At 37.8% G+C, this 19,105-nt stretch overlaps 1 protein-coding gene across 1 annotated transcript in view; it reads right to left on the bottom strand.

Moving 5' to 3' along the window:
• LOC131801053 (uncharacterized) overlaps positions 1-18,576 on the bottom strand; it is an 85,548-nt gene extending 66,972 nt beyond the window's left edge. The window contains exons 1-2 of the mRNA XM_059119017.1: positions 14,502-18,576; positions 13,605-14,273 (exon numbers count right to left, since the gene is read on the bottom strand). Of these exons, the coding sequence (XP_058975000.1) occupies positions 13,605-14,273; positions 14,502-18,576 (4,744 nt within the window). The remainder of the gene's footprint in view (positions 1-13,604; positions 14,274-14,501) is intronic.
• Between the last annotated feature and the right edge of the window lie 529 nt (positions 18,577-19,105).

Genomic DNA, 19,105 nt, shown 5'->3' with positions numbered 1-19,105 from the left:
TGTGTGTGTATGTGTGCACGTGTGTGGTCAATATTAATGAAACGGAAAGAAAATGACATCGAAATAAAGAACAGACAAAATACAAAATTGGATTAAAGTAACATCGCCATTCACTCCCTGAAACATGTATTTTCTAAACAAGTGCCACAAAAATATCAGTTAACAAAGAGTTAGCGTTGGTTCTTTAGCACCGTCCATCGGGAAAAAAGAGTTATGGTAGCCCACTATTGTTGTTAGCTGCTGCTGTTGTAGTATTCTATACTAACAAGTTTTTTATTTCTTTTTTTTTTTTTGTTACATGACAATATGTCTTTCTGTCTAATATGAAAGATACCATCATTAATTATTTATCGAATTTTAACACAAACGCCCCGAAGAGGCCATCAGTACCAACCAAATAAAACTAACAAAAGGCCAAATGGACAGACAAATAAATGTTTTCTTGAATGAATGAAACGATGTGTTTTTTATAGCTGGACCTAGGTTAAAGGAATGGATATTAAATCTAACATGAATTGTATGAATCGTTGTTATAAACCTCATAATGAGTATTTTTTATGAAATAAAATTAGAATAAAACGCCAGCATCTATTCGATAATATTAAGGTAATTGGCAAAAATTCTATTTTGAAGTAATATGATTTTTTTGTTGGGTAAAAAGAAAATGATAAGTGGCACTTGAACATTATGGTAAATAACAGATTTATTAATTATTTTTTACCATTCCCAAATATTAATTCAAAATGCGAATCCATGACCTTAAAAGTGCGATTAAAATAGAACCACTTTAAACCAGTAGGAAAAGGTAAAAGTCGGGAGGGGCCGACTATAACCACTCTGCATATTTAGTAGAGCTCCCTTAACAAAGAAAATTATATTGGGAATTTATGTGAAATAGATCACACCAACTATGAACCTTACGTGAATGCGTATTATGGCTTTGGAGTAGTCGTAATTTGGGAACTATATCCAACTCTGAATGGATTTTCAACAAAATTGCCGGAGGCTTTTGTACCTCTAGTACCAAATAACATTGATGAACAGTGTATGATATGACTTCGATAAGAATTATATTAGAAAAATATATATATTAAAACAATAGATATACCGGACCGAGATTCAACAAATGGTAATATTCGGTTGAATATGAAAACAAGTAGAAAAGCTGTTAGTTTGAAACGAATTTGGCAATTTTCACAAAAAAAAAAAAAAAAAAAAAAACAGTAAAGAAAGTCTTAAAGTCGGGCGGCGCCGACTTTATGATACCCTACACCACTTTGCTAATTTAGTAGAGCTCCACATAACAATTAAAAGTTTTTATGGGAGAATTCAATCATACACGCTATGATTATAATTATAATTTAAAGTTCAAAGGACTAAACATGCCGAAGCATTTGTATCTTTTAAATTCGAACTTGTATTGACCATTTGGTGCACAATTAATTTGAAATCGGATAAATATATATATGGGAGCTATATCCAAATCTGAACCGATCTCGATAAAATTTAGCAAAGATATTTCTGAGCTGTATTTGATATATTTCCCTGAATATCGTTGTTACGGAGTGCATATTACGGTTGTGGGTAAGAAATATAACAAATCGGATGAATAAAATATATGGAGGCTATAGCTATATCTGAACCGATCTTCACCAAATTTGACATACTACCTTCTAGACTCAATTCGGTCGTATGTGCCAAATTCCATCCCATTTGGACAAATATTAGACGTTTGGTGCACAATAAAAGGTAAATCGGCCGAAGTTATATATGGGAGCTATATCCAAATCTGAACCGATCTCGATAAAATTTTGCAAATGTATTTCTGAGCTGTATTTGATATATTTCCCTAAATATTGTTGTTGCAGAGTGCATATTACCGCGGCGGTGGACAAAAATAACAAATCGGATGAACAATATATATGGGAGCTATAACTATATCTGAACCGATTTCGATCAAATTTGGCATACATATTTTCAGGCCTAATTTGGTTGTATGTGCAAAATTCCATACAATTCGGGCTGATATTACACGTTTGGTGCACAATAAAAAGCAAATCGGACGAAGATATATATGGGAGCTATATCTAAATTTTGACCGATTATCTCCAATTTCAATAAGGTTCGTCTTTGGGCCAAACAAATGATCTGTGCAAAATTTCATCTGGATCGGGCAATAAATGCGACCTGTACTTTGTTTACAAAAATACATGGACAGACGGACAGACGGACGGACGGACGGACATGCATAAATCGACTCAGAAAGTGATTCTATGCAGATCATCAAAAGGAACTATTGGTCTATCTCGTTTCCTCTTGCCTGTTACAAACAAATGCACAAAGACATAATACCCTGACCACCTTGTGGTGTAGGGTATAACAAAGTAAATTCCGTTAAGAATTCTGTTAAAATCTTAAAAATAGCGAATTTGTAGGGTCTATACGACGAAGTGGACCTGCATAGATACGTTTTGTCATAAGCCATTGCAATATTCAAATACGAAACTTGAAAAAAATTCGGTGAATGACCCATCTAAAATCATCAAAATACTGAATAGAGGGAGGTACCGTTATATGGGGGCTATACCAAAACGAGGATATGCACAGATAATTTTATAACATAGGTTGTAGAATCTATTACGAACTTCAAATAGCAAATTTGAAGTAATTACGGTGAATAACGTCGCTAAAATTATGAAAATACAGAATATAAGGAGGTACTGCTATATATGGGAGCTACACGAAGACGTTGACGTGTTGACGTTTTCTGTCTTAGGCTGAAGTAAATATACCAAATTTGAAACAATTTCGTTGAATAATGTCGTAAAATCTTCAAAATACCGAATATTGGATGGTACCGTTATATGGGGGCTATACCAAAACGTGGACCTACATGATCCGTTTTCAATACCAAAAGTCCTGCAGACATAATTTACATTTGAGCAAAATTTTATAAACATACTTTGTTTCGTTCTGAAGCTAGAGTGATTTCCACAGACGGACGGAAGGGCGGACATCGCTAAGTCGACATAGAATTTTATGTTGATCAATAATACTTTGTGGGGTCTAAAATGTATATTTCGAGGTGTTATATGCCAAATGCGTATCGATCGCTTTAAATGTTTAATTAAAATAGAACCAATTTGAAAATCTTTCAAAATATTTTGATTACAAATTTCAGTCAAATCGGGATATGTCATCACTAAAGTAAATGATATCAAACTTGGTGAGAGTTTCGCGTAAAGCGATCCCAGCTTTAACGGAAAGAATTTGGCAGGAAAAGACAAACTGTTGACCTTTTATAGGGGAGGTTCCAAAGGAGTGGGCCGATATTGTCCACTTCGTATCTGACCTAAATCTGATATAAATATGTCAGATTTGGGCTATACCGACTACTACATTCACCTTTACATGAGGAATGCAATGGTTTTTGAAAAATTAGGAAATGTAGGTGAGCTATCAGATATAGTGGACCAAAGTGTTCCAATTCATCTTATACTGAAAATAGATTGGGATGAGCATCTAACATTTATTTCCAAGTTTATGCGAATGATTAATCAAAATTTAAACCATTTGTGGGCAGGGTACCAGAAGAAGTGGACCGATATGTATCACTTTCACACCAGATCTTGTGCTAATCCGACGATCCGTTGATTACTTCGCATTTATAAGCGTTTTGGTTATTCAAATTGTTGACAGGTTGTGGGAAAGGTACCACAAGGAGTCGCTCCCATAAATTCCTTAACATATCTTATATTGGTAAAAGAATTGGGATGTGTAAAATTTGAAATTTTATGAGAGAGGTACGAAAAGGAGTGGACTGATGATAAAAATATTGAGAAGTTTGAACACAATCGAATTCTTATTTCACAATTCCAAATGTTGATCCTTTGTTTGAGAGTTACTTGATGAAGTGGACCGATATTTTCAATTTTCACACTTGATCTAGCACCGCAAAGTTTGCACAAAATCTAATTATACTATCACTTCCTAGCTTCGAAAATGTTGAACTTTTGTGGGGGAGGTACCAAAAGGAGTGGACCGATACCGCCCATCTCCAAACTCGATTTTAATTTGAAAATAATATTGCGATGTTCCAAGTTTGGACCAAATCGGATACTCCCTTTGAGAGTTAACATGCGCACCAGTCAGCCTGACAGACAGATGGACGAAAGGACCCCTAGATCAGTTCCAAATGTCCTGAAACGGATTTGGTCCGAAGAGACCTAGGATCTAAAACCTTTATTTCGATGTGGCATGTTTTGGCCGTATCAAATGATATATACCCTCTGTAGCCATATAGTTGAGGGTATAATAAGTAAAAAAGCACGGGTCAAATTTTCGGTTCAAAATTTTAATGTCATCCATCATTTGGAAGGAACTTCCAAAATTTCAAAAAAAAAAAAAATATCCGTGGAAAAATGCCGTTAAAATAGTTAAAATACCGAAAATCGGTGTTATATGAAAATGTGAACATTAGAAGAATAGGCGGTAACTTTTGGCAGATCAAAATTTAATTTGTGGCTAAAATCGGCAAAATACCGAATGTGTTAAAGTACCATTATATGGGAAGTATAATAGATGTGGACCTGTATATGTAATATTGCATAGGAAGTGGAGCACATTACCAGCTGCTCATACCGAATATGAAACAGTTCCGTCGAAAAATATGACATATAGCATGAAAATATCCTAACGATAGTGGATGGACAGTTGCATGGGGTCCATGCGAAAATTTGGACATTTATAGATAATCATCAATTAGACAAGATAATAAATAATGTTACATTTAATACCAAGGGAAATGGAGAGATTCTCGGGATGTTTACGACTGTCAGGAATGCTAGTGTCGAGATGAAGTTTCTTAACTCTTGTTACTCGGGTTGTTGAGAAATTTGAGTGATTGATTCCCGATTATCTAAAAATCGTCAAAAAATGCATCTCAACATCTAAGGAAAATACGGAACTGGTGAGTGGTCGTCGGGTATTAAACACAACTCGGAATTTACGATAAGGATCGGAATTTACGATAATGACGATTTGTGATTAATTGAGCATTACGATCTATGACGAATAATTAGGGATGTTACAAACGGGATGACGAAGTTAATATACTCTCCTTTTCAGTGTACTTGAAATCGTATATACTTGAAATCGGAATTGGAAAACTTGGAATGGTATGACCCATATTTTGTAAAAATGTTCTACATGTAACCCATAGGCCTCTATCAAATTTATTTATTTGTTTTATTGTGTTATTTATTTATATAATTTATGTATTTGTATATATCTTAAATGTTGTGAAATATAGAGCAACATATTTGAGATCCATGGTGTATAATTAGGGATATATAAAATTTGTAGCCTTGGAACCTGAACCCGTTTTGGGATTGGCTGTTGCACAGTGTAATTGCCAAATGAATTTTTGATGACATCTTAAAATGTCAGGTGAACAAACGCACTTAGCTAATTTCAAAATAGAGAATATATGACCAATTTTTGAAAACTTTCCAAACATCTGAGGCAAAACACACTTCCAATGCCCTCTTCCCGTAAACTCATTATATTTTATGTTTCTCCACTGACCAACAAACAGTTCATTGATATTAAAAACCGATGACCCCAAAATGAAAAATGTATAATCCCTTAACTCACCGCTGGTTCGGTTTAAATAATGTAAATTAACATAATAGAGGCCATTGCGATTATTTATCACTTTCAAAATTCCTAACTCGATCATTACTCATGTTTCTGTTTCTTTTATATTTATTTCACATCGTTGTTTCCCTTGGAAAAATATGAGTATATATTTTACACCTGTATACGAATACTTTAGCCCCCCATTAAGGGCCACCTAATGCCCCATCGAACACAAAACAAACAAACAAACGGACAAAAAAATGAAATTTAAATAAAATAAATTGATGTGACAGAAATATTTAAATAATCGTATTTCAAACAGAGTGCTATGAACTTCTTTATCAAACAACAACAGCAACCACAACCCCAACCACACGCAACAAAATCACACACAATTCATGGCAATTCCCCTTGGGAAACCTGTTCGAGTTGAATGTTTTAGACGCTGCGCTTCATCATTCTCACCAAATTCAATTCTGTCAATAGCCAGCAAGTGGAGTGATACCCGACTGCGAAATACAAAACTAATTTATTAACAATTTATAGTTAATTTTCGATAAACAAACTGAGCCGCACAATAATACAAACACGCAGCCAAATGGGTAAGCAAACATGGGGTCGGGGGAACAGACGGGCGACAGTACGGGGAGAAAAGTCGACTGGAACATGAGTAAATGAATGGTTGGTAGGACGGATGGATGGATGGGCATGTAGACACACAGGTCAACTTAACCACAATCAAAACACCAAAAGACACCATCAAATAAGCAGCAGACATAAGCGAGCTGCTGCCTCAACATCAGTGCGAGATTCAGCATTCTCCACTACCACCACTTACAGAGATAACAGAGCAGAGTCGAGCAAACAGACAGCGTGTGTGGCTAATCAAAAATCAAATTGATTTTCATAAAATACACAAGGGATATGAATATATTCTATACCCATACCCATCGAACCGAACCATCCGCCGCCCCAAGCATCCAATGCCTCGTCTCGAACATCATCGAATCATGTTGAAAATGAAAACTAAATTAAAATAGGCATAAATATTTGATGGGGGGAATCAAATGATCAGCAAACAGCAACAACAACTATTACCTTGCGACCGAATGACACCACACACGGATAAATTGGTACGCAACAAATGCACATACCATCATTGCCACCACCTTCAGCTACCTCATTAAAATCCATTCAAAGAAAAAACTCAATAAAACAATCGTTTTGAAGGTATTTTGGAGGGGGGAAGGAAAGTGTTCTACATATACATCAATGCTTTCGTAGGTATGTAAATTTTCAAATTGTTTTAAGAAGTTGTATATTTTAATGAGATAAAAGAACCACTTTAAATATCGCATGGGCAGAAATATTGGATACGCGATGTTTGAACAAAATCGGACATTATTTCTCATAAAATAAGGGTTTTTATTTATTATTTTTTTAATTTTAACCCTTTGTGGGGGAGATACGTAAAGTCGTACAATTTTAAATTGTACCAAATTTTTATTTTAACCTGACTATTCTTTTTGCAGGAGAGGAACAAGAAGAAGTTGACCATTGTGTACCTTTTCTGGAAAAAATCTTAATCCCTATTAATATCAGAAGGAGTGGAACAAAATATTCAATCTTCTCCGGAATTTATTACTTATCCTTTAACCAATATTTCGGTCAACACACGACGATTGGTCATACTGGTCCATGTCTATTGGCACAAATTCAAAACATAATCAATACAGAAAAGTCAAAAGTGAGGCTGGCCGACTTTACATCACTATGCATGTCTAGTAGACCTACCCGAAGCAAATAAAGGCTTAGATTGGGAACTACCAAGTGCCCGCTAATACGCCAGAGAAAAATCTACCTTAAAATGTAGAGAAAGGATGATCCGATTTCGCTCCAACTTTCCAAATCCAAATATTACCAGTCAGGTGTGAAAATGGACAATATATGTCCACTCCATCAAGCTCCTAAAGGGTCTAAATTTTGGATAATTATCTATATTTATAAAAGAGGAAAATGTTTGTTTGTAATTTATGGACTCGAAAACCGGTGAACAGATTTTCCTTTTCCTACATCATTGCCTGGAAGTAACATAGGCTATATAAATTTTTTAAATTCCACTTGGAACTGGAGATATGGAATCAGAACCTGAGGTACTTCCCAAAAATTTGGATTTTATATGCACATATCTATTAATAGACAACAGATACAGTCTGCAAATTTGGAATGCATAACGGAATTTGGAACAAAAATAAATTTGCAGAATTATATTAAAATCGTTTCAGATTTGGATATAGCTCCCATATATATTTTCGACCGATTTCGTTTATTTAATGCACCAAACACGATATGTTTGTTCGATTCCAAAGTAATTGGAAATAAGTGAGGGAATTCAAACCGAACATACATTTGCCAAATTATATTAAAATCGGTACAGATTTGGATATAGCTCTCATATATATATTTTTGACCGATTTCGTTTATTTGATGATCAAACATGATATGTATGTTCGATTCCAATGAAATTTCGAATGTGTGACGGGATTTGATCCAAATTTGGTATGCATAACGGAATTTGGAACAAAAATAAATTTGTCGAATTATATTAAAATCGGTTCAGATTCGATTCCAATGAAATTTGGCATGAGTGACTAAATTTGGTACAAAAATAAGCTTGTCAAATTCAGATCAAATTCAAATCAAACCGTTTCAGAATTGGATATAGCTCCCATATTTATTTTCGGCCGATTTATAAAAAGTATTACAATAATTACGTCTTTTAAATTTTTGAATTTGTGTTATTTTTTTTAAACCAACAACAATTCGTATATAAAATTTTGAATGCATAAAAAATGAAAAAGGGGAAGCGGGTTTAAGCTAGTAACTCTTATAAAATGTGATGTAAGAGTCCGATGGTCTACAAATTACTCACATCACAATATTTTTATTAACCCAAGGTCTGGTATGAGGATGGAAAATATCGGTCCAGCACAAGGTATGTTATAAGGATGTTAGCAATCGAACCATTCCTTCTGGTACAATTTGTTAGATAGGTATATATCATAAGCTTTTAAATGAACCGGATAGAACACGGATTATGTATTCGAAATTTCGAATCGACCGCGTAACCGGGCATTTCGACATGATAAAATTACATTGCAGTCATCATGGTAAATATACCTATCACACAATGGGGTTTATGTCCGAAATCGTTATGGGGGTTTCGCTATTTTCTGGGATTACGACCGATTTTATTTTATTTTATAATTTTTTTGTGGACATAATCCCTATTCCATTATGGGAGTTATGACCAAAAAAAATCTCTATAATTCCAATGGGGATTATCTCTATTGGGATCATGACTCAGTACCTAATTTAGGAAAATTTAGTATTTTTCGTACAATTATAGAATACATTTCAATAAAGACCCCAATGTCAAATTTCGCGATTTCGGATCTATCGCTTCACCCAACCCCCAATTTAGCACAACTTAGTACATTTCGAACAATTATAGTAAATTTTCCCAAGACCACCTCCACATCTTAACCACATATACCAGAACGACATCTATATGTAATTTTAGACTTTTATCTCTACCCATCCACCCAATACCAAATTGAGTACTGTTTAGGTTTTTTTGTAAATTATAGTACACATTTCCAAAACCACCTCCATGTCTCAATTGCAGATACCAACAGAGAGGTCTACATCAAATTAGAGGATCCCAGTCCTATTCCTTTACCTTATACCAAATTTGGTATCATTTAGAACTTTTCGTATATAAGACGCATTTCAAAAATTCAGATTTCAAACTCTATATGTTCACCCAATATTAAATTGTACCACCTCTTTATCATAAACCTAGCACCAACAGGTACCTTAATACAAAATTTCTAGATTTCAGCTTCACGTGGACGGAACAACATCAGCAGAAATGGTTTGAAAAGTAAAAATGCGACTTGATCGAACCCACGTCGCAGTGGCCGAAAAATGGCTCGTGAGCTGAACATATCGCAATATACCATTCGGAAAATATAAAAAAATGAGCTCGGGATAAAACCATTGAAATTCAAGAAAGTGCAAGAACTTACACCGCAACAGAAAGAAAAAAGACTCCGAAGGGCTAAAGAGTTGCTTCACTTGGCCGAAAGTGGTGATGATGACTTTCTACGATGAGAAAACATTCGTTGTCCAGCAGTTTATGAACAAACAAAATGATGTGTTTACTTGCCAAAGAGGTCAGCTGAAAATGTGCACCTTCGGTTGGCCACCAGATCCAAGCGCCGGCCATGGTGGTGGTGTGGGCCGCCATAACAGCCGATCGACGCTCTCAGCTCGTATTAATAGACCGTGGCATCAGAATAAATGCCGAATATTATCGTGAAAATATTCTGGAAGGTGTATTAAAGCCTTGGGCACGCAAACATTTTGGCCGCAGACCTTGGACATTCTAACAGGACTCAACACCATCGCACTCAGCACGAGCCACCAAAGAATGGTTACAAAAAGGAGGTTCCTCGCTTCATTTTCAGCGCACAATGGCCACCGGATACCAATCCGTAGGGCTATTGTGTCTGGTGTATTTTGGAAAGCAAGGTTGACACTAAAAAATACCAAAGTGTCGATCGGGAATGGCCCAAAATTGCGCAGAGCAACATTCGGGCAGCATATGACGGTTTCATTGGCCGTTTGAAGGCCATAATTCGCGGCAAGGGTGACCAATTCGAACAAATCTAAACTTATTAAAAAATTTGATGCTACTTCCGACATATTTTGCTTTCATTCAATAAAATTAAACCAGTAAAGAAAGTCTTAAATTCGGGCGGGGCCGACTTTATGATACCCTACACCACTTTGCTAATTTAGTAGAGCTGCGCATAACAATTAAAAGTTTTTATGGGGAATTCAATCATACACGCTATGATTAAAATTATGATTTAAACTTCAAAGGACTAAATATGCCGAAGCATTTGTGTCTTTTAAATTCGGACTTGTATTGCCCATTTGGTGCACAATTAATTTGAAATCGGATAAAAATATATATGGGAGCTATATCCAAATCGGAACCGATCTCGAAAAATTTGGCAAAGATATTTCTGAGCTATATTTGATATATTTCCCTGAATATCGTTGTTACGGAGTGCATATTACGGCTGTGGGTAACAAATATGACAAATCGGATGAAAAGTATATATGGGAGCTATAGCTATATCTGAACCGATCTTCACCAAATTTGGCATACTACCTTCTAGACTCAATTCGGTCGTATGTGCCAAATTCAATCTCATTTGGGCAAATATTAGACGTTTGGTGCACAATAAATGGTAAATCGGACGAAGTTATATATGGGAGCTATATCCAAATCTGAACCGATCTCGACAAAATTTAGCAAATGTATTTCGGAGCTGTATTTGATATACTTCCCCAAATATTGTTGTTACAGAGTGCATATTACGGCTGCGGAGGACTAAAATAAGAAATCGGATGAACAATATATATGGGAGCTATAGCTATATCTGAACCGATTTCGATCAAATTTGACATACTTATGATTTTCAGGCCTAATTTGGTTGTATGTGCAAAATTCCATACTATTCGGCCTGATATTACACGTTTGGTGCACAATAAAAAGCAAATCGGACGAAGATATATGGGAGCTATATCTAATTTCTTACCGATTATCTCCAGTTTCAATAGGGTTCGTCCTTAGGCCAAACAAATGATTTGTGCAAAATTTCATCTAGATCGGGTCATAAATGCGAACTGTTCTTTGTTTACAATAATACATGGACAGACGGACGGACGGACAGACGGACGGACATGCAAAAATCGACTCAGAATGTGATCCTATGCAGATCATCAAAAGGAACTATAGGTCTATCTCGTTCCCTTTTACCTGTTACAAACAAATGAACAAAGACATAATAACCTGACCACCTTGTGGTGTAGGGTATAAAAAGTGAATATCTTTTGTTTCATTATACCCTACACCACAAGGTGGTCAGGGTATTATGTCTTTGTGCATTTGTTTGTAACAGGCAAAAGGAAACGAGATAGACCCATAGTTCCTTTTGATGATCTGCATAGAATCACATTCTGAGTCGATTTATGCATGTCCGTCCGTCCGTCTGTCCGTCCGTCCGTCCGTCCGTCTGTCCATGTATTTTTGTAAACAAAGTACAGGTCGCATTTATTGTCCGATCCAGATGAAATTTTGCACAGATCATTTGTTCGGCCCAAGGACGAACCCTATTGAAATTGGAGATAATCGGTAAAAATTTAGATATAGCTCCCATATATATCTTCGTCCGATTTGCCATTTATTGTGCACCAAACGTGTAATATCAGTCCGAATAGTATGGAATTTTGCAGGTACGATCAGATTGGACCTGAAAATAAGAATGCCAAATTTGATCGAAATCGGTTCAGATATAGCTATAGCTCCCATATATATTGTTCATACGATTTGTTATTTTTGTCCTCCGCAGCCGTAATATGCACTCTGCAACAACAATAATTGGGGAAATGTATCAAATACAGCTCAGAAATACATTTGCCAAATTTTATCGAGATCGGTTCAAATTTGGATATAGTTCCCATATATAACTTCGTCCGATTTACCTTTAATTGCGCACCAAACGTCTAATATTTGCCCAAATGGGATGAAATTTGGCACTTTCGACCGAATCGAGTCTAGAAGCTAGTGTTTATTAATATTAATTAAAGCAGATATACACAACACTTGAATTGTGTAACCTTGGTATGTTTACAATTTCTTGTAATCTACCAAGAAAATTTATTTTTGCTTTCTATTTATACATTTTTGAATTCATTAAAACTAGCATTTAAAGTTAACTAAGCAATAAATTACTTCAGCCAATAACCCATGCAATGTGAAACCAATCGAGGTGTTTCTTTATTTAGGCTATTGGCCTGCATAAGGCAAACAATAATTATATAGGTCAGTTATATGCTGACATAGAATAAATAATAATAAAAACAAAATTAAAAATGTGTTAGTAAAATATGTTCTTTTGAACATTCTCCCCCACGTTGAACGAGGAACGTTCAAGAAACTGTCTGGTCAATGACGTATGATGATGAGACTGACTGCCGAGGGGTAGGTGTTGGGTTCATGTTATTGTTGGAAGTTCTGTGGTGCCGAAACTTGACAATGACGTATATGGCTACTCCAATTCCAATGCAAAGAGCTAGATAGCTGATGGTATGATGGTGTATGGCCGTCGATTTCATTAATTGTGGAAGGCGTCCGATTTCAATAGTTTTTAGCTGTTGGTGTAAGGTGACGAGTTCAGCAGCATGTGTTTCATAGGTGCTGTTTAATGTTTTGTTGAGCAAGACAAGCTTACTGCTTGAGATTATGGAATCCAGTGGCTTAAGTCTCAGATATGATGTGTGCACTGTTGTTTTGTTTTCGTAGTGACCGTATATTGTAAATGTGTTGTCTTTGAAAATGCAGCCTGGCCCAATTTCTAAAGTTCCAGCTCCTTGCACCTCCAGGTGTGTCATTTTTGTACCACAAACAAAGGACAATTCTGTTAAATTGGCTAGAGTAAACATCCATTTATTCTTTTGTTCCATTTGTCTCCAAGTTTGGTGGTGCATGGTTGATTGCAAGTCGCACTCTTCTGACGATTTGTTCAATAAGAAAATCACCTCGCATAAATGTGATCGATCGCCTTTGCTAAATTTCGCTTGGTTGTCGCAAATAAAAACGTCATTTGTGGTATGTATGCAGCTGTTCATTTCTTCTGCGGTTAGCGATATGAACTCATCCCGATGGACGTTAGCTGCCAATAATGTTGATTTCAAAGCTATTGAAATAAATCGACCGGATCGTAGCATAGGTACGGGGATCATTTTGAATAAATCATACTGCTGGAGATCCACTAATGGAAGGCGAATCTCGAATATGATATGGTTCTTAATAACCCTTCCCTTACTCTTCATTAATTTGAAGAAATCCGAAACATTATCTTCGCGAACGGGTAGAGCACGAGATGGAGGAATGTGAGCCTTGATGGTTTGGAGCTCTTGTAGCAATTGATGTGGCGTAAGTAGCAACGGACTTATCCGACCATGATGAGCATCCGTTAAAACGTCGATTAAGTTATCTTCTATATGTTTCAACCTTGATGAAAGTAGCATGAGCTGTGAAGTGAGAAACATAATTGATTGTGTTGTCTTTACAACATCTTCTTCTTTCTTCACCTTATTTGCCAAAAGGTTCATCTCCACTTGCATGTTGCCGAAGTTCCTTTGGCTCGTATCTTCGTCCTTTCTAATTATGTTGATTGTTGAATCAATAATAGATGTCTGATTTTTTAGAAGATCCAACAAATGTTGCTTGTCTTCATTTGCCTTCTCAATTGTCACAGTCATTTGCTCCGCATATTCCGAATCCAAGACACCAAATAACGAGTGTGCGAGGTTCCCGACTATGTTTAGAGCTCCTCTCCTGATGCGCCTGGGGAATATGTTCAGTGTATTTGATTCCAACTGCTTTTGTACTTGAATAAGATTTTCTGAAAGTATCTCACAGCTTCTGTTCTCAACTGCTATCTTACACAACTTCTGAAGGGTTCCTATCCCGGTAGAAAAGCCATCCATATCTGCCCAAAATGGGGAAAGATCATAATAAGTGATCAGTTTCCACTCTGCTGTTACTACTTTTGTGATTCCAATTCCTTCAAAATAGATGCCGGGCTTATTCTCAAACTTGTGTATGTTGAACGAATGACACAAGCATAGAGGTAAAAATAGTAAAGCCACAAGCATCATCGATACTAGCATGCTGCTTGACGTCTTCAATCGCTTTGGAGATGGCTCTTCACTCCTACTCTTGGTCTCTATAGGCGGAAGAGGTTCCTTTTCCTTTTTCCATAAAGGAGCTAATCTGGTTATAGCTCTTTTAATTTCGCCGTTTTGTGTCTTTACGTCGACTACACGAACGGCTCCATCGTTGCCCTTATATGTTCGGGTTATTCTGCCTAGCGGCCACTGCATTACAGGCATGTTATCTTCCTTAATAATGACCAATTGACCAGGTTCCACGTTTGGAGATGGTGTACTCCATTTCCTTCTTTCTTGCAGAGTATTTAAGTACTCCGTGGACCAACGTTTCCAAAACTCATGCCTAATTTGAGATACGACCTTCCATCTGCTTGTCAATGATGTTGACGATTGGTTCGCTGATGGGTCAACCTGTGCCGTTAACGGTTCTCCCACAAGAAAATGACCAGGTGTTAATGCAGCTAGATCATTTGGATCGTCAGAAATAGGAGTCAACGGTCGGGAATTCAGGATTGCTTCTATTTCAATAACAACTGTTTCCAACTCTTCGTGGGTTAATGATGCACTATTAGTGGTGCGAAGCAACAGTTGCTTGGCTGACTTCACCGCGGCTTCCCATAAGCCACCAAAATGTGGTGCTCTTGGGGGAATAAACTGGAAATCGATCCCTTCTCTTGAGCACGTCTCCGCTATTATTTCTTTGCCTTTCTCCCCAAAGACAGCCTTATTGAATTCATCGAGCTGATTTTTAGCACCTACAAAGTTAGTCGCGTTGTCTGAATATAGGGTTTGACATTTTCCTCGCCGAGAGATAAATCTCTTCAATGCTCCAATGAATGCTTCCGTTGTTAGGTCTGTAACTACTTCCAAATGTACAGCCTTTGTTGCGAAGCAGACAAAGACAGCGATGTAAACCTTGTGTGGTCTCTTGCCTCGTATTTTGTAGTGGACCCATAACGGTCCGCAATAGTCAACGCCGGAGACAATAAACGGCCTTGCTGGTGTGACTCTGCTCGGTGGGAGATTTCCCATGATTTGGTTGTATAACTTTGGCTTCGCCCGGGTGCACCTTACGCAATTTTGCACAATGTTGCGAGCCATAGCCTTCCCCTTGATTATCCAATATTTTTGTCTTGATGTTGCCAGTAATAGTTGTGAGCCACAGTGGCTATTCTCTAAATGGATCATGCTGAGAATGAGTTTCACAATTGGATCGTTGTATGGTAACAACATCGGGTGTTTTGTGTCGTATGCTAAGGTTGCCTCTTCCAACCTGCCACCGACTCTAAGTATTCCTCTGTCATCAAGAAACGGAGTTAAACTATGTATGGAGCTTGATTTGTCCAATGCTCCATGTTTCCTCAATTGCTGAATTTCTTTCGCAAAATCTGCCACCTGTACGGTCTTGACTATTAGTTGCATCGCCTGATTCAACTCCATAGGTGTCAATACATCTGTCGAACTTCCATGCTTGCGTCCCTTTATCCTTTCTGAAAATCGCAGGACATAACCGACAATACGTTGTAATCGTCTAAATGAACCCTTGTGGTTGATTCCATAGATCATATCCTGTAACCCACTCTGTGAGGCAATTGCTGATACTGTAGATTTTGTCTTGAATTCAAGATCGGATTGATTTTCTCTATTCTTTGAGAAGGGCCCCGGCCAGAGAGATTCATTTCCATGTAGATACGTGGGTCCATAAAACCACATCAGACATCCCGACAGACGATCTGGTTTCATACCTCTGGATATATAATCGGCAGGATTATCCTTCGTCCCCACATGTCGCCATTGAGTGTTTATCGATCTGCCTTGTATATTTTTTACTTTGTTGGCAACGAACGTCTTTAGAGCTGATGGTTCTGAATTGATCCAGTACAATGTAATCTCTGAGTCTGACCAATAAATAGTCCTTAGATCTTCGTAACCCAATTCGGCTTTGACCTTAGCAGTAAGTTTTGTTCCCAATTCAGCGGCACAAAGCTCTAACCGTGGCAGCGTGATCTCCTTTATTGGTGCTATTTTTGATTTTGAACAAAGAAGTCTGACTATATGCCTGCCGTCTGGCAGCATAGCTCGAAGATACACCACAGCACCATATGCCTTTTCTGACGCGTCCACGAAAGTATGTATCTCAATTTTTGTTGGTTTCTCTCCATCAAACATGTGTCTGGGTAACCTGAAATCATTTAACATCTTCAGACCTTCTCGGAACGATAGCCAATATGCTGCCCTTTCTGCTGGCAGTTCCTCGTCCCAGCCAAGTTTATTCTTCCACAGTTGCTGAATAAAGATCTTAGCTGCTGACACCACAGGACCCGCAATTCCTAAGGGGTCAAACAATCTTGCCAAATCAGATGTGACCTTCCGCTTGGTGACCTTGGTGCATTCGTTCACATCACTCTTCAAACAAAATCGGTCTGCTTGAGGAATCCATGTTAATCCCAAAACCTTGGTTGATGATTTGTCAAAATTGAGATCTACTTCTCTATCTTCTGGAGGAATTCCATGCAGCAGTTTTAAGTGGTTAGCACACCATTTTCGTAGTCTAAATCCAGCTTCCAGTAGTAACATATTAACTTGTTTCTGCATCTCAATTGCCGTTGTTAAACTGTCAGACCCGCACATGCAATCGTCAACGTAAAAATTCTTTTGCAATACCATCGCCCCCAATGGATATCTTTGTATGTTCGTATCTGCTAGCTTTTTCAGACATCTTGTAGCAAGATATGGGGCACACGTCGTACCATATGTTAACGTATTCAACATGTAATGTTCGAGTTCCTTGTCTGGAGTGTTTCTCCATACGATTAGTTGATATTTGCGATCTCTTTTGTCGACTAGCACTTGTCTGTACATCTTTTCAATGTCTGTTGTAAACACAAATCTCGGCAGTCTAAACCGCAACAGCATTCCAAACAGATCTCCTTGAACCCTGGGACCTGAATGCAAAATATCATTGAGTGACCATCCAGATGATGACTTGCAAGACGCATCGAACACAACCCTCAGTTTTGTTGTGCTGCTATTTGGGCGTAGGACACAATGATGCGGGATATAGTAATGATTACCACGCACCTCTCTTGATTGTATTTTCGTCATATGTCCCAGATCCTCATACTCCTTCATAAATTTAGCATACTGCTCGTGAAGACTTGCATCCTTAGATAAGCGACGTTCCAACGCAAAGAATCTTGATGCTGCAATATTCAAGGATTCAGAAATTTTCTCAGGGCCGTCTGCAAACGGTAATCGCACCACAAACCGACCATTCTCATTCACTGTTGTATTTTGGTTGAAGTGATTTTCACACTGTTCCTCTGCTATTGTCAAGTTCTGGTCTTCACAAACATCGTCTTGTTCCCAGAACATCTTTAATAAATCTTCTAAAGCATGTTCATCTTCTCCGAAAACGGCGCATGTCACAGTTTCTGATTCAGCCTGAACTCTTCCACTAGCAATCCATCCTAGTTTTGAGTTCTTCAATATAGGAAGCTCTTTGGACATTCGAAGTTCTTGTGAGAGAATCAGGTTGAAGTAGAACTCTGCTCCAAGTAGTACGTCAATCCTGGTCGTTTGATAAAAATAGGGATCTGCTAGTTTTATGTTTTCTGGAATAGGCCATGATGTGATGTCGATCTCAGTGCTTGGTTGGGGTGGCACTATATTTGGTAACACAAAGGCTTCTAGGCGTGTTCTGAATTTGCTGGTGAGTGACTTAAGCTCCACGTTGACCCTGTGGTTTGCGGTTCTTGATCTACCTCCAACACCTTCGATACAGAGAGATGTTTGAATGGGTTCGATACCCAACCTCTGCACTAGTCGCTCTGACACCAGATTAATTTGTGAACCGGAATCCAGAATCGCCTTAAACTCATAGCTTCTTCCATTATTTGCCTTGATCGCAACACGTGCGGTTGCAAGAAGTACGTATGATTGGGATCTATTCGCCGATGCTACTGTTGGCGGCTGTTGAACCGACAAATCTGCTGACTTGTTCTCTACTTGTGGCCTCGTTGAAAAATGCAAAAGTGTATTGTGTTTTTGTTGACACTTCCTGCACTTCCCACTTGTACACGTTTTTGCCTGATGGTCATCCTTGAAGCAATTTAGACACATCTTGTGTCTAGCAACCCATTTCTGTCTTTCGGGCACTGTCATTGCCAAGAACTGTTTGCAGTAATATAGGGGGTGGTCACCTTTGCACATGTGACATCTACGGATCGTGGTGGAAGCAGTCGTTGCTGACGGTTTGCTCTTCTGAATCCCATTGACAGCTTCTAATGATTCATCGTTTGGAGTTCTTTCGAATCTACAATCGACTGCTCATACAACACATGAGTAGTCTTGTCCATCCTCTTTGTTAGGATGTGGATTAAGAGTGGATCCCATTCCCTTGGCCTTACTCCAAGACCCTCCAATGCCAATAACGATTCATGAAGACTATCATGAAAGTCCTTCACTGATCTGCTATCGCCAGACATGTTGGGCAGGTTTAGCATTCTCTCAAGTATAGTTGACACTTGAGCTCTCTTGTTATTGTACCTGTCTTGGAGTGTCTTCCAGGCAATGTCATAATTCGCCTCGGTCAACTCGAGGTGCCTTATGAGTTTCTCGGCTTCCCCAGTCACGTTGGCCTTGAGATACC

The sequence above is a fragment of the Musca domestica genome, unplaced genomic scaffold (genome assembly GCF_030504385.1).
Source record: "Musca domestica strain aabys unplaced genomic scaffold, Musca_domestica.polishedcontigs.V.1.1 14, whole genome shotgun sequence".
NCBI classification, from domain to species: Eukaryota; Metazoa; Arthropoda; class Insecta; order Diptera; family Muscidae; genus Musca; species Musca domestica.
Note: the sequence above shows the minus strand (reverse complement) of the source record. Positions and strands in the feature narration are given on the sequence as shown.